Genomic DNA, 15,258 nt, shown 5'->3' on the forward strand with positions numbered 1-15,258 from the left:
TTTCCCTTTTCTTCACCTGGGTGGGACGGCGTCAGGGCAGATTACTTTCCTGCAAGACTTGCTACTCGACGGCAATCAACTCTGTGGCATCAAGCGTTTCCTCGTTCCTATCTTCTTTCCAGTCCTTCGTCGGCAATCTCGATACCCCTCGCACCCGTTTGTTTTATCCTCCACCTTCAAGATACCCCGACGACATACCGTTCTTGCCTGCTCCGCCAGCATTCATAGCCTATAATATCAGCATCTGCCTCCCTGTTTCCGTTTGGTTCAACAACACCTCGAGCCCTTTCGCAGTGGTGAAACCTCGCTCGACGACAGCAACACACGACAGAGACAGCCACGTGACAGCCCAAGCACCGAGCCTCACTTACCTATGACATACCTGCATCATGTCGAGAAGGGACGACGCGGGCCGTATGAGCGCATACAACTATGCCGACCGGCGCGACGGCGAGAGGAGCGGGTACAATCCACAACAAAACGTTAGGGTCAGAAGCCCGCTGAGAGACAACACCTTGCGGGATCGCAACCGCGATCGGGGACGGAACCTTGATCGCGAGCGCTCCCCTGGCGCGAGTGGCCGACGCAACTCGGCAGATTTTTGCAAAGAGTCCCGAGACGGCGCACAGGGTCGAGACAGGTTTCAGCAGAACGGCGGCTTCTCTCCACCACGTGGTCCAGCAAGCCATCGCCCGCAAGAGCCACCTCGAGGTACGTCTTGTTTGAGTTTGTCGGCGAGGCCTCGTGGACTTCAGGAGCTAACGATGACATGCCATGCCACAGGGCCGGGCTTGAACAGATCCGCGACAGCGCCCAATCCGTCCGCGTTCAAAGCAGGCTCCCTGTCCACGGCAGCGCAACAATCCGATGCCGATGTCCTCCTCCGCCTTTTCCGCAACGTTGTGACTCCAGTCACAGATCGCACGTTGCTCAAGAAACAAAGACAGGAGGTCGAGAAGGCATGCGTTCGACAGAGGATGGAACTTGAGAAGGGCGCTTCCAAGCACAACGATTTTCCTTCGGTGCGCGACGTGCATGCCCATGCTACCAAGAAACTGGACCTGAAAATGGAGGTGTTAAATAAAGAACTCGAGCACAACAATACCACCCTCAACAATGAGACAAGAATTTGGCTCGAGAAACTGCTCGAGTTGGCGGCCCATGTTCCACCTACCCATGCCAGGATGGAAACCCAGCCACAGCAACAGGGTGGCGTCGACTCTCGGCTTGATGCTCTCGAGAAGCGAATGGTGGACAGGGAGACGGCGTGGGAAGAAAAACAGGCGGTCCGGACAAAACAGCATGACGATGCGCTCGCGAAACAAGCAGAGCGGATCTCGGCGCTGGAGGCCAACATTCTTGATGCCAAGGGCCACATCCAGAGCTTGCAAAATGAGAACGCAGCCTTGAAATCAGAACTCAAGACCGCGGCAGCCTCGCCTGTGAGGCCTACACCTGAGGTCCCAGCGTTGGCTGCGTCGCAGACGTTGCAGGCCTTGGTTGACACGATGCGAGACGAGATGCGAGCTCTCACGGCCAAGGTCGATGAGGCCACAGCACCTCTTGCTGACACTGACATGGACTTTATCAACGAGTCTTGTACTGACATCAATGTCAAGCTGCCCGTTTTGGAATCCGAGGTCAACCGACTGAAAGAGATGGAATCCAAGCTCGTCACCATCGAACAGCATGATCAAAGCTGCAGCACGGTGCAGGACAAGCTCAATAACATGGCGGTCCTTTTTGGCAACCTGATCAAGAAGGACAGGGCAGAGACAGACACGCGCTTCGCATCTCTGGAGACGAGCAGCCGACAACTCTCCTTGCCGGCGCCTGGGCCTGCGGCATCAGCAGCCTCCCCAGATGGTTCGGCGGCGCCCGAGGCGCTCAACACGGTCGAGGAACGCGAGCGAGCACTCGAGGAAGCGAGACAGGGCAACCCCGCGACAGGTGCAGCCAGTGCCACCCCGGGCGCCAGAAGCTCGATCGACATGCAGGATACGACAAACAGACTCCAGGCGCTCGAGGCCAGGGTCCAATCCCACGAGAGTATGTTGTTTACCAAGGACAAGGTCATCGAACATGCGCTATGGTCGGCAGATAGCTTCGGCCGCCTGATGGGCCGCACGGACGATCTCGAAGCTCGCTGCAAAGCCAACGACGACTGGCAGCAGCAGATCAAGGGGAGCATAACACAGGTGGAGGATACGATTAAGAGCTGCGAAAAGTGGATGAACGGGCAGGTCGAGGGCCTCCTGCTCTCGCTCAGTGTGCTGGACAGCCAGTACAACAATCTGACTACGGAAGGCCTTGCGCAGATGATTGGTGGCCACATACAGAACCAGGACCACGAGACGGTGACACGGCTGCAGGAGCGCAATGACGAGGTCGGACAGCTCTTGTCGGCCATGGATCGGCGGATCAAGGGGCTAGAGACGGTCGGACCGGGTCACAGCCCTGAGGGCAGCGGGGTTTAACTTTTTGCATGTTCTGCCAAATGGTCACGGAGAAGGGGTTTGGACCCCCAGATGACCAAGGGACTCGAGTCCGGTCGTACCAACTAGCTGAGGAGTTTTGCTCCCCTGATTGAAACCCCATAACGATTGATGACGAGGGACCCGTTCTGCATCTAGCATGACGAACGCTGACTGACGAGATGCACTTGCGTGTGAGAGTAGACTGCTATGGATGTATGTCATTGATGCTTGATGCTACCCCACAAAACGCGTCAAGCCTGCCTACACACCTAGGTACCCCGTAGCGTGGTATACATAAGGTAAGGTAGGTATCTACCTACCTAGGGTACCTTGTCCGGCTGGCTCCAGGCTACCTAGTCTCGACTACCTAGGCACCTTAACTTTGGTGGCTGCAGAGGGAGGTTGCCGCATCTAGGGCACCTGTCAGGGGCATTTCAGTGTATGGCGCCTCCATCGGGCGACGAATACGCCCCTGTAGGCGTCGATGGCGGGGGTTTTGGCAGGCGCCAGAGCGGGCTGCTAGACAGGGACCAGGCAGGCAAATGCAGACATCAGCCCCCCAGCCTCTTCACCAACCCCCCCCCCCGCTTTGGGGCCGCCGAGTCTTCCCAAAGAGCGTTCTTCACGTCTCTTCTCTGATCACCACAACCATCACTGCGGTCCGCGCTCGCTCCGTCTCGTCATCCGTGTGTGTGACGAGTGGCCGTATCGAGAAGAGTGGGAATTCATCGAGAACAAGGCGCCTTTGTCTCTTGACAGCACCGGCATGGTCCTGGATTGACAGGTCGTTGGCGAGCAACAGCGCGCTTGTCTACTCTCCTCAGCTACATGTACCCTACCTTAAGGTACCTATGTAACGAGGCTCACCGACAGACGCCCAAGCCCAAGGGCCTTACAGCGCACTGGTACGGTACCTACCTTGCCTGCCAGGTACGCCTTGCAGCATCACATCGCATCGCCGCATCGCCTCTGCCATTCGGTTCCCCTGCGACAGTGCGGCAGAGGTTCAGGCTGTGGGTCGGCTTCTTCACTGCTGCAAGGGCTCTTTGGCTTCCACGTCGGGGGGTTCAAGCGGGTCAGCTTCTCTCTTCCCCCACCCCCCTGCCTTACCTACCCGACCTAGGTACCTGGGTAAGACAGCACGACCTGGGAGGGAGCATCACGAACCCCAACGACGGGCTTTTCGACCAATTCGACCAAGCCTGATTTGTGCCTTAGAGCCATCGGCTGCATCCCAACATCCCTCCCGGCACACCGACACGAGTCGACGAAGCAATTGCTATTGCCGGATCGCGCGACAATCCACCCCTCGCCGACCACGCCGCCTCTTCCACGCGCGCATATAGCATATAGCCTTTTGCGATCTCTATCGGGGACGAACTGGGTCGCGTGCTTGTCGTATCACATCGTTTCGTGCCGCACCGCACCTCAGTCATCCGCATCTTTCTCCACTGCATCTCCTTCTCCTCCCCCCCATCGACACCTGCGACACGATTGCCGGCATCTCAATCGACAGCCTGCACAGCACCGATTGACCTGCCATCGACACCGCAGACGACATTGATTGCGCCAGCGCACGCGTCAATCCTCGAACGATTCGACCACAGTCTTGACTCTTGCCTCCATTGCGGGAACCTCATCTTGGCACTTGCTTGCCGCGACTAGCCTGTAAAGGTCAGCCGCGAGAGTTCGCGACACGGCCTCTGTTGTGGGCCACGGAGAGAGCTCTGTGCTCTGCTCCAACGCCCATTCTTTTCCTTGTTCCTGGGACGGCGGGCGTTCGGCAGAAAGTAAATACACATCCCGCCTTTGTTCCTCTTTCAGTCGTCGACCAGCGAGCAAGCGAGCCAGCGAACGATTCATCGACCCACGGGTGTCTTTGCCCGCATCGCATCGGTCTAGCACCGCTGCCCGCCAACGCCAACAACACCACCACCACCACCACAACCACCACCAACACCACACTCGCTCCCGTCAACCCATTTTCCCCGTCTGCCATCTGCGTCCGACCCGACTGCCGCCCAACGACGCGCGATTGCCGCCCCATGCTCCAGGAATGCCAACCCCGCTGAACCATGGAAGCCGCGGCGACAAAGGTCCATAACTTGGCCAAGAGCGCATTACCCAAACAACCCTATCATCTCGCCAAATCCATCGACCAGCGCTATCGCGTGCCGCCCGATAAGCTGGAGCTCTACGAAGAAAAGGAGGTCCGCGCCCTGCAGTACATGACGCTGCTGGCCGATGTCGACCGCGGCCTGCTGCTGACGCGACCATACTACGACATGCGCGAGGAGCCGTCCAACGCCCACGCGGCGCGAGATCCTGTCGTCAAGACAGACAGGAAGGTGACCAAGTTGTCGCTGAGCGACTACAAGAATAAACAAAAGAGGGCCTCGCCGTCCCCGCCCGATTCTGCTTCGGCTGCGAGGGCGCCTGAGGCTCGGAGAGACCCCAGCGACGGGAGTAGAGCGCCCCGCGCGGGCGAGCCGACGAGAGATGGCAGAGGAGCGAGGCCGCCGAACGGGGCCCATGAGGAAAGGTTGGTACCAAGTCGCTTCAGGTTCACTCCCCCGTCAAAGCGCATCGTGAACTGACTGTATGCTCGATGCACAGGTCTCACAAACTTGACGCGAGAGGGCATTCAAGCCAGGACACGACGACGTCCCCCGAAAAACGAAGACGACAGCAGGAAGCAGAAGCGCTTGCGCGATTGCCTAAGAAGCCGCCAATCGATGCGAATGCGCCCTTGGAAGATCGCTCGCGAACGCCACGAGACGACAACCCAAGGCGGAAGGAGCCACAGTCGTCGCAAGACAGGACAGCGTCGAGGGACCCGAAGATCGGCACACCATCGACACTCCCGAATGGTAGGGCCATTCTCAAATCAACAATCGGCTCGCAGCACAGCTCGACTCCCTCGGGTCGGCCAAGAGGCGACTCTCTCAACGGCCAGCGCTCCAGTTCAAGTACGATGAACAGGACATCGTTGAGCAAGCGTGATGCGCCACCAAGCAAGTCCACTGTTCCGCCATTACTATCACCTCTGCACTTTCCCATGGAGGAGGCAGATTCACAACCAACCGAGAGGAGGAGGAGAGACGGCATCGACGATCCCCTACGATCGGTCCAACAAAAGCCGACGAGGACGGCACCGCCGGCTCCAGTCCTGTCCAAGAAAGAAAGATCGCCACAAAAGATACCGGCGCTCCTATCACCGACGCTGCCGCCAGCTCTCGAGGAGGAATTGGCTCGTTTTAAGGATACGCCAACAGCAACAAAAGCAGCACGACTGCCTGACCCAGCCGTCAACAGCAAGTCCAATAAGCTGCTTAGGAGAGCAGACGACGATGACGAAGAACAAATAAGAGTCAGCACCAAGGACAAGGAAAGGAACAGAGACAGGGATAGGGACAGAAATGGACAGGAGCGCTTCATAGTGACGCTGAAGTGCGGCCGTAAGCACTCTAAAACACTGAAGCGCATCCTGGCCCTTCCACCCTCGAAGAAGGAGCGGCCTCGATCGGCCAGTCTCGAGGCGGCACCGATCATCGCTAGGAAACGACCGGCTAGCAGCGTGGAGGATGTTCGAGACTCGATCGCCGTCAAGAGGCCGCGGACGTCAGACATGGCGAGCTCATCCAGATTGGTGACGCCGTCAACGCCGGCAAAGACGGCCACGGCCATGTCCCGAGGCGCGTCGAACAACTCGCAAGGAAACACTCCGGGCGAAATGAACAGCGTCACGCCGGGAGACCGGCCACCGACGAGGCAGGAGCCGAGGGAGCCCGTCAACCCAGCAACGATACGCAAGCTGCGGGACCGCTACGAGCGGTACAAGGACCTCGGCGGCAGGCTCAAGCACAGACGCGATGCGATGAAGTCGAACCGCGACCGCGCCCCCTCCGAGTCGGATCAAAAGCTCAGCATCGCCCTGTGTCTGGAGAGCGCCATGGCCTACATGGTCTCCTTCCGCGCCGTCTTCGACTCGCGCCGCCTCGAGAACAAGGCCCAGGACCCCAATACCTGGGACACGATCCTGCCGCTGCTCGGCACCCTGCAGCGCGACGTCGGCGACGGTCGCCACCGCGTCCTCGACGCACTCCACCTCCAGCTCAAGGGTGTCATCCTCGAGGAGCTCATCAAGTGCTACTGGTCGCTCGACCCAGCCTCCAGCGCCGTCCGCCTCATGCACTTTGAGCGTCTGCGCGCCAACATATGGAAGAGCGCCTACGACGCCGTCGAGCGCGTCGACGACCCCCACATGCGATGTAACCTTGGGCCCTGGACGAGCGCCGAGGAGGCCATCGCGCTGGGCCTGAGGACGGTCCGCCGGTGGGCAGCGGACGAGGGCGTCGACTGGCGGCCGGAGCTCAGCCCGCAGACGAACGGGCTGTAGAAGGGGGCCGCCGTAGGTCGGCCACAGGCCTCCACGACGCCATGTATAATGTTCCACAATTCCCATCCAGGCTCTATTGACGACTAAGACGGAGAAATGAGAGGAGTGCACATCGGCTTATGGCCCCCTCGTGATCCTCATGATCAGCGGCGCCGCCACTCTGCGCCCCTTTGCGTATTACCCGTTCTTCGTCAAGATTTGGCCATTTTTGTTTTTTTCCTTTTTTCTCCCTCTCCAAATGTTGTTGTACATGATGATATCCCTCTATTCGGAGCTCTCTGCTTTGCCTTCTTCTCTTTCGCGGATCACCACACCCACCCGCCTGTCCGCCTCCACACAGCCACGACAACTCAACCGGAGGGGCAAAAATCTGCAGCGAGAAGGGCAGGATGGAACGGGCGGTGAGGCGCACCGGGAAACACGGATCCTTTCCAAGAAATCGTACAGGGGGGACCTTCGGAGCCGGAGTCGAGGGGGCCAGCGGCGAGTGGTAATGAATTGCAACTCTTTTATTTTGTTTTCACCCCCCCTCTTCTTCCTCCTCTTCTTTATCGCTTATTTTTTTTCATCTTTTTTTGACACTCCGTTGGTCTTGTCTGTATCGTCCGTCTTTGCGTTCTTTCCTGGCTGTCCTTCCGCACTTTTGCCCTCTTTCTCTCGTGTTTTGGGGCGCCCTCGCAAGGTCGTCGCGGCGTTCCTTGCGCTTCGCCCCTCTGCCACGTACGGGCGCGATGCGCGGGGGGCGGAGGGGGGCGAGCGAGAGTGGACAGAGGGAAGAAGGCGCGTGAAGCAGGGCGAGGGCGAGTGGAGAAAAATAAGGAAGCCCCAACATGTGCCGGGCACGGGATTGGGCTGGATTGGGTTTACGGCCTGGTAGAGTACGTAGGTGTTGTTGGAATTGCGAGATGATGAAGCCTTGACATTTTTATGCATTGAAATATCTGACGTGGATTATGCCGTCTCAGACGAACCGAGTCAACCCACACAACGTCAGAGCAGCTGGCATCACACGGCACGCATCGAAACAGCACAGATGAAGCATCAGGTAGGAGTAATCGGCCTGTTGGTCTATGGCAGGTTCATTCAACTATAGCACGCGGCTGTTGGCCACCTTTCCGTGGTCCTTCGCGTTCCAAGTTCGTGTCAGGTCATGTCTGTTTTTCTTCTTTCTTCATTACAGGCGCCGACGTTGAGGCTCCTTCTTCTCAAACGTCTGGACACCACCAAAACCCCGGCCGTCATGTCAGGAGGGTATGACGGTTTGCAGGTGCTAGCTGCATTTATTTGCCGGCATCGACCTTGGCAATGTAGGCCAGGAGGTCGAGGACACGGCGGGAGTAGCCCCACTCGTTGTCGTACCAGGAGACGAGCTTGACAAAGTTGTCGTTGAGGGAGATACCGGCCTTGGCGTCGAAGATGGACGAGTTCTCGTTGCCAATCATGTCGGTGGAGACAACGTCGTCCTCGGTGTAGGCCAGAATGCCCTTGAGGTCACCAGCGGCGGCCTCCTTGATGGCGGCCTTGATGGTGTCGTAGCTGGCGGCCTTCTCGATGCGGACCGTCAGGTCAACAACGGAGACGTTGGCAGTGGGGACACGCATGGACATGCCGGTGAGCTTGCCGTTGAGCTCGGGGATGACCTTGCCGACAGCCTTGGCGGCACCGGTGCTCGAGGGGATGATGTTCTGAGCAGCGGTACGGCCACCACGCCAGTCCTTGGCGGAGGGACCGTCAACGGTCTTCTGGGTGGCGGTGTAGGAGTGGACGGTGGTCATGAGACCCTCAACGATGGTGAACTTGTCGTTGATGACCTTGGCGAGGGGAGCCAGGCAGTTGGTGGTGCACGACGCGTTGGAGATGACGTCGGCCTTGCCGTCGTAGGTCTTCTCGTTAACACCCATCACGTACATGGGGGCATCGGCCGAGGGGGCGGAGATGATGACCTTCTTGGCGCCACCCTTGAGATGGGCGGCGGCCTTGTCGGTGGTGGTGAAGACACCAGTGGACTCGACGACGTACTCGGCGCCGGTCTCGCTCCAGGGGATGGCAGCGGGGTCACGCTCCTGGTAGAACTTGACCTTCTTGCCGTTGACGGTCAGGGAGGAACCGTCCTCGGTGATCTCACCCTTGAAGACGCCGTGGGTGGAGTCGTACTTGAGCATGTAGGCCTGAGGAAAGGTTAGCCATATGTCTCGTGTGTGTGTGTGCTTGGGGCTCAAGGAACGCCGTCCAGGGGTCGTGAAGGGGTCATCTTGACTGCCGAGGGCGGCGGGGTTGAGACATGGTCAGACCATGGCCGGGGAGAACCCCCAGCACATGATAGACAAAAGAAGGGGGCATGAGACTTTGGTTTGGGGGGGGGTTACTTACAGCGTACTTGGTCTCAATGAAGGGGTCGTTGACGGCAACGATCTCGACATCGGAGTGCTCAACGGCGTTGCGGAAGACAATGCGACCGATACGGCCGAAACCGTTGATGCCAACCTTGATGGGAGCCATTGTGTATGATGTAGGTGGTATGTGAAGAAGTTTTGGTCTGTTGATAGGAAAAGAATAGGTCAGTTTACGTTTTCTGGAATGGAGCAAAGGATAGGTGCTGAGTTCGAGTCGAGGTGGAAGGGTAGGCCGGGGGGATCATGATGATGATGGGAAGGTTTCGTGATGATGGTCTGATGATGGCGGGGTAATCCTGAGCGCCCCAAGCAGGAGCTGAGGAGGACGAGGAGGAGGGGGGAGGGGGCAGTGGTAGTCAAGGAGGTTGATAGGAAGGAGCTCAAAGAAAGCTTGCACGGAAGCTTAGGAAGCTCATGAGGGGGTAGCTGGGACTGACCTTGGAAGATGGTATCGTGATGATGCTAGAAGGAAGAGAAGAAGAAGAGGGAGAGGAGGGAGGAAAAAAACTTTGAGGCGGTTGGCGAGGGGAGGTATATGAGCTTTGGGGATGGATCCCAATGGCCCTCTGGGTCTGGCCTGGCGCGCTGGGTGATGGATGACGGAGGGGGAGGGGAGGCGGGGGGAAGGACCCAACCAGTTGTGGCTTGGTGCTTGGTGCTTGGTGCTTGGTGCTTGGTGCTTGGTGCTTGGTGCTTGGTGCTTGGTGCTTGGTGCGGTGCTTGGATGTGTCTGTCTAGCTACCTCCTCCTACCTTAGGTAGGTACCTCCTAGAGGTAGGTAGGAGGGAACAGCTTGATGCGTCCGGTATCTGAGGTGGGGTGGAGTACCTCCCGATGGAACGAGGTACCTCTGGTGGGGTCAGGAGCAGGGGGCAGACACATGTACACAGTACCACCTCTGAACCTCAATCACGCATGCTTGCGCTCGCACGCGCAGGGAGCGTGGTCCGGTCTGAGGAAGCCTGTCTGGGTCTGGGTCTGGGTCTGTCTGGGTCGCGCGATATTATTTTGGTTGAGAGAAAAAGGTGGTGGGGGTTCCGTTTGATTCGCTTCAAGCTTTGTCCTGGGCTCCTCCGATTGTCAGACACCTCATTGGCGTCTCGCCCACCCTGACTGAGCGATGAGCAGCATCCGTCGAGCTATTCTTTCGACTCGCCGCTCGCGCCCCTGCCCCTCCTTGAGATACCTAGACAAGGCGCAGAGGGAAATATCCCCAAAATGGAGCTTTTCATAGCTGTGTTTCGAGGTCCAAACAAGGAGCTCTCACCATCCCGCAACTCCCGGCCAAGGGAAACGGGCCCCACGAGCCACAGCGCCCCCCCTCTCCTTTCGTTTGGGGTGGTTTTGGAGCTGCGCGTTTTCTGCCTCTTTTGCGGTCCGTGGCCGGGATCATGTATTGGATGTCGAGGCGTTGTCGGGCCGTTACCACGAGCCAATATCTCGCGCTCAGCCTGTCGCCTGGGTCTGATACTGATCATGACCAAGAAAAATAGTAAAAAAAGAACTCTTTTTGATCTGCCTCCGTTGTCGCAGCGATGTGTCACTAAGAAATCGCCTTCCCCCCCTCTGACTGTGCACCTGACTAACGCTGATCTGTCATTATTTGCTTCGCGTCCGGCAGGCAGCCTTTTGATACTGACGATAATAATACCTCTTTTTAGATGAGCCGCCGGCGACACCGCTCTGTCCCGCATCCTCTTTCGGGGCACGGGGGGCGGTAGGGGTGTTTTTTCTCGACTTTGCTCACCGGATTGGAGCGAAAGTATTTTCGAGCAGCGCCAACGTGCAATTGGCAGGCAGTGCAAGTGCAGGACAGCCAGGTAGCAAAGTGGAAGGCCAGGCAATAGCACACAGATGTGCAGTAGAATCATCCAGAAAGATTGGGGCGATATCGACGAAAAAGAGCCCCATCCTCCTTCCAAAGAGTGACTCGGATGGCCACAGAGTGACTCGGATGTGACGCGCCCAGGACGAAGGAGGGGCATTTCGTTCTGCATCTGCTGGTTGCCCCTCCCCCTCCCCCTCCCCCTCCTGACATCACGACGCCAAAACAGGTGGGGATTCGGGCTGCGTTTAGGTAAGCCGTCTGCCTCGTCCGCGTCCACCAGCCACACTTGCTGCACTGTCCACTCCCTCCTTTCAGCCACCACACTCGCCAGTTCGTCTGCTCTTTCTCGCCAGCGGCATGACGATGCTTCGATGCATCAGTTTCTGTTTCCTCAACACCAACTCATCAACCCCAGTCTTTCGATGCCTCTCCACCATATGCCGCCATCGCTGCCATCGCCAATGCATCACTCAACCATCACACACTTTCCTAGCTCGGTCTACCACGGCTCAGCCTCTCGAACCCGGTTCCGATTCGGATTCCGATCCCTGCCTGCTGCCCTTCGCTCCCTGCTCCTCTTCTGCCGAGGACGAACGGCAGCACCCCACATCGGCTAAGGCACACGATGGGAATCTTCGGGATCCCCAGATTACCATGACCCGAACGAACCAAACCCCTCCAAGGACCCCAACACACCTTACCCCGGGCCTGTCCGACTGTCCAACCTCATGACATCCACAAGGCTGGACCTGCCACGAGCATACCTGCATGCCGTCATGTCGGCTGTCCTCTCGTCTCTGGGACCTCGAGGCTGGCGTCCGAGTGGGGTCTGCCCGTCCGCCCCGGAGCATCACGGGCACCTCGGCTGCCACACCCTCCTAGCCTCGCCTATATCTACTGCCAGTCCCGAGTTCTGCCCCCGCGCCTCCCTCCTGCCGTTTCCTCATTCCTGCTTTTGCGTTTTCGACCTCGCTCCCTCGGGGCCCTGTCTGCTGCCTGCTCCGTGCTTTGCCGAGTCCTGGACCCTCCCTTCAGGGCTCGCTCCTCCCCTCTCCCTCGAATAAGGCGCCCCCTGCTCCCGTTGCGCCGTCCCACCTCCGGGATCACCCGGAAGGCCCCTCTTACGTGTTGACGCCCGACGCTGGACCCGACGTCAACCGCACGTAACTTTGGTACCCTGGATTTCATTGTGTCATGAACCGGCTTCGGGCACGGCAACGGCGCCTGTTCCTTTGAGGTTTCGAGCGAATCTCTCGTCTTGACGTCTGCTGTGGCGCAGTCGGGGGAGGGGGTGAAGACAGGCGGCCATGTTCCGTGGGCGCAGGGCGTCCGGACTATGCCTTGTCCGCTCTTTTGCGAGTGGTGATTCGTCCTGAGATGCGTGTCCTTCATGGTCGCCATGTCGCCGTCGTGCTTTGGTTTTTCCGGGGCTTCAGATGCGCCGGAGTGTGGATTCTGGCGGGGCCCTCTCCTGCTGGGATCTGGAGGCCTTCGAGAAAACCGAGCACTGCTTGGCTGATCCAAGCGAGGTCCTTGTCATGATACTTTGTGAGATCGCTTGGAGTCCTCGAGTGCATGTGCCCCACCAGTCTGACACTAGACGCCATTGTTGTAGTACGAGTACTTACAGGATGCAGGTCTCGCGTCCTCCGCCCTGGTCGAGTATGTCGAAAAAATACATGTCCATGTACCTACTTCGGGAAAGGAAGGGGAGGGTCGGTGGTTTCTTCCCCCATTCTGTAGGACGATGCACGTGACAAGCCATGTAGACAGGATCATACCTCCTCAGCTCGTCGCACATGGACGGTGTCTTTCCATTTTTTAAGAGTTTTGGCGTGCATACTCTCGAGCTGCATGCAATTTTGCGTGGGCAGCCCTAAAACAACACGAGAAGCTTGAAGATGTCACGATGCCTGGTATAATAGCCAGCGTGGCGAAGTACGTATAGCCAGTGTGATGACCATGTCACATTCTTAGACCAAGTGTGGCGCCTAATTTCCAATGTGAGGAGCATAATGTCAGAAACAGCCTTCTGGGCTAGACCATAGGCCAGTCTGGTTACCATTACTTGAAGGTACAGATATCTTTGACGCCACAGTCTCTCATGTTACGATCATGGTGAGCATGTGCATCGGATTGCGGTTTTCATTTGATACTAATACCCAAAATAGAATAATTTCTCACATGTGACTTGAAGCTTGATAAATTTGTGACCATCGATACAGATTTGCAAGTTGCAATCCGCCATGTGAAGCGTGTACAGCGGTCCACGTAACTATACAGCTGTACCAAATCAACAATGAAACCTCAAGGTGTCTAACTTTATTGCTTAGCGTATACATACTTGTCTGGGTCAACAGAGTCTGGGGTTGTCGTGGGTTCTTGTGGTCACCAGCCATGCCCAGCGATAGACTACCATCCTCCCGCATGACATGCCGAAGCAGCCCACAAACGTGTTACACCAGTGAGAAGTGTAGCTGCTGTGGGGATATCTCTATTCCATGAATTCGAATGAACACATCCCACCATGACGAGCCACTATATCGTGCGTTCGCCAGGAATGGGGGCGACACAGCATTAAAATGGCTTGATCAACATCTCAGAGCCTGGCGCGCGAACACCCCAGCGCCGCGGCTAGGAAATCCGCCATGACCGATGCAGGGACTGAAGACCGCACCATCGATTTTGCTAGAGCTCCTCATCTTTTAGGCGCCTTTGGCTTGCATATCAACCCGCCACAAGATGATCGTCGCCTCGCCACACGAGGCGAATTCCACAGCTCTGTCGTGCCCCAACACCACGGAACTATCCATCGCATTGCAGAATTACAATCTGTCATCATTCCTACAGTGTACTCCCGCCCTGTCGATGCCAACCATAATCGCAAAAAAAGGTAACAATAGAGGTTGCCAAGTCGTGGTGTCCAGGCTCTTCATGATCTACCGAAATTGATAAGTTCCCCTCGCGGACCGTCTGCATCCTGATAAGCCGCCGATCCCGAGTGAGACAGCTTTGTCTCCGGCTTGCGCGGCCTGGGACGCCTCCCCCGCGCGTGAGATGCCCCCCCCCCCGCCGGCGGGGCGAGCCAAGATCGACGTTCGCCGGTTCCGTTCGCGTGGGCGCCAAGGGGCCGAGAGGGATGGGATGCGCGGTGCCGTTCGCGGGGGAGGGCGGATTTGCATCGTGACTCCTACGCGGAGAGGGGACGAAAAAAGACTGTTGGGTGTGGACCTCGGGCAAGCTGTTGAGAGGAGACAGGTATAAAGGACGAGACCTGGACCGATCTCATCGTGCCGAGCAACGTTTGCTGCCATTCAAAAGACGACATTCCTCCCCGTCTCGCAGATTGATCACGCCTCACCCGTCACCCTCCCTGCCTCATACACGGCAAGATGACCTCCCCAACCCAGCCGACGCTCCTCATCTCCGCCTCCCCGTCCTCCTCCCCCCTCGTCGAAGACTTCATAGCCAGCGCCCTCTCCTCAGGCACCCGCGTGCGCCTGACCTCCCCTCTCCCCGCCCACACCACCTCCTTCGCCGAGGCCGCAGCATGCGGAAAACTCACCATCACGCCCATCACGACCCCAGACTCCTACCGCACAGCTCTCGACAACGTGACGTCGATCTTCCATCCGGCCCCCGTCGACGAGAACGGCGAGCCCGAGACGAACGAGGCGCTCGCCCTCCTCGACGCGACGATGAAGTACGGCACGTTTGTGCGCAAGGTTGTCTACGCTGCGCCGTCGCTCGGAAGCCGGGATGAAGGGTGGAACCCTGCGAGGGGCGACGGAGTGATTGACAGGTGGGTAGAGGAGAGGAGCGCGGGAGCCGTAAAGGTGCCATTCGGCGTGGTGTGCATGGGTTTCGACATTGACTTGGGTGGAAAGGGTCTCGAGGGTGCTGTTAGACGAGCCGTTGAGATCTGATGGCTACCGTATATAGGTAGGCAACTGTCAGCACGCATTGGGCTGTGGTGAGCGGGAGGAGGATGGAGCTTGTCCGACAATAATAGCGAACAAGGTCGAACGAGTGGTGCTCTAGCATGTAATCGAAACGGCTCCAATGGTAGAAGACTTTTGTGTAAGACGAAGCCCCGAAGCCTCCATGACGCCAAGTGATATCAATATACCGGAATTTGTCTTCGCATCTCCTTATGGAGAA

The 15,258-nt window shown here is 57.9% G+C and overlaps 5 protein-coding genes across 5 annotated transcripts; 3 read left to right on the forward strand and 2 right to left on the reverse strand.

Annotated features, from left to right (window-relative positions):
- Nucleotides 1–389: 389 nt before the first annotated feature.
- VDAG_08914 (uncharacterized protein) lies at nucleotides 390–2,477 on the forward strand (the record flags this gene model as incomplete). The annotated part of the gene is made up of 2 exons (XM_009656717.1): nucleotides 390–711; nucleotides 784–2,477. 2 exons carry the CDS (start codon nucleotides 390–392, stop codon nucleotides 2,475–2,477), a joined length of 2,016 nt encoding a protein of 671 aa, XP_009655012.1.
- Nucleotides 2,478–4,552: 2,075 nt separating this feature from the next.
- On the forward strand, nucleotides 4,553–6,876 carry VDAG_08915 (uncharacterized protein; the record flags this gene model as incomplete). Its single annotated transcript, XM_009656718.1, has 2 exons — nucleotides 4,553–5,019; nucleotides 5,094–6,876. 2 exons carry the CDS (start codon nucleotides 4,553–4,555, stop codon nucleotides 6,874–6,876), a joined length of 2,250 nt encoding a protein of 749 aa, XP_009655013.1.
- A 1,048-nt stretch (nucleotides 6,877–7,924) lies between these two features.
- Nucleotides 7,925–9,739, reverse strand: VDAG_08916 (glyceraldehyde-3-phosphate dehydrogenase). The gene is made up of 3 exons (XM_009656719.1): nucleotides 9,707–9,739; nucleotides 9,247–9,412; nucleotides 7,925–9,044 (listed from the first exon to the last, which is right to left on the reverse strand). The coding sequence occupies exons 2-3, from the start codon at nucleotides 9,373–9,375 to the stop codon at nucleotides 8,157–8,159; spliced, it is 1,017 nt and encodes a 338-aa protein (XP_009655014.1). The 5' UTR covers nucleotides 9,376–9,412; nucleotides 9,707–9,739; the 3' UTR covers nucleotides 7,925–8,156.
- A 1,669-nt stretch (nucleotides 9,740–11,408) lies between these two features.
- On the reverse strand, nucleotides 11,409–12,704 carry VDAG_08917 (uncharacterized protein; the record flags this gene model as incomplete). The annotated part of the gene is made up of 4 exons (XM_009656720.1): nucleotides 11,409–11,546; nucleotides 11,862–11,975; nucleotides 12,223–12,586; nucleotides 12,643–12,704. 4 exons carry the CDS (start codon nucleotides 12,702–12,704, stop codon nucleotides 11,409–11,411), a joined length of 678 nt encoding a protein of 225 aa, XP_009655015.1.
- A 1,785-nt stretch (nucleotides 12,705–14,489) lies between these two features.
- On the forward strand, nucleotides 14,490–15,023 carry VDAG_08918 (uncharacterized protein; the record flags this gene model as incomplete). The annotated part of the gene is made up of 1 exon (XM_009656721.1): nucleotides 14,490–15,023. The coding sequence occupies one exon, from the start codon at nucleotides 14,490–14,492 to the stop codon at nucleotides 15,021–15,023; it is 534 nt and encodes a 177-aa protein (XP_009655016.1).
- Nucleotides 15,024–15,258: the final 235 nt, after the last annotated feature.

This window comes from Verticillium dahliae, genomic scaffold (assembly GCF_000150675.1).
Source record: "Verticillium dahliae VdLs.17 supercont1.24 genomic scaffold, whole genome shotgun sequence".
Lineage (NCBI taxonomy): Eukaryota > Fungi > Ascomycota > Sordariomycetes > Glomerellales > Plectosphaerellaceae > Verticillium > Verticillium dahliae.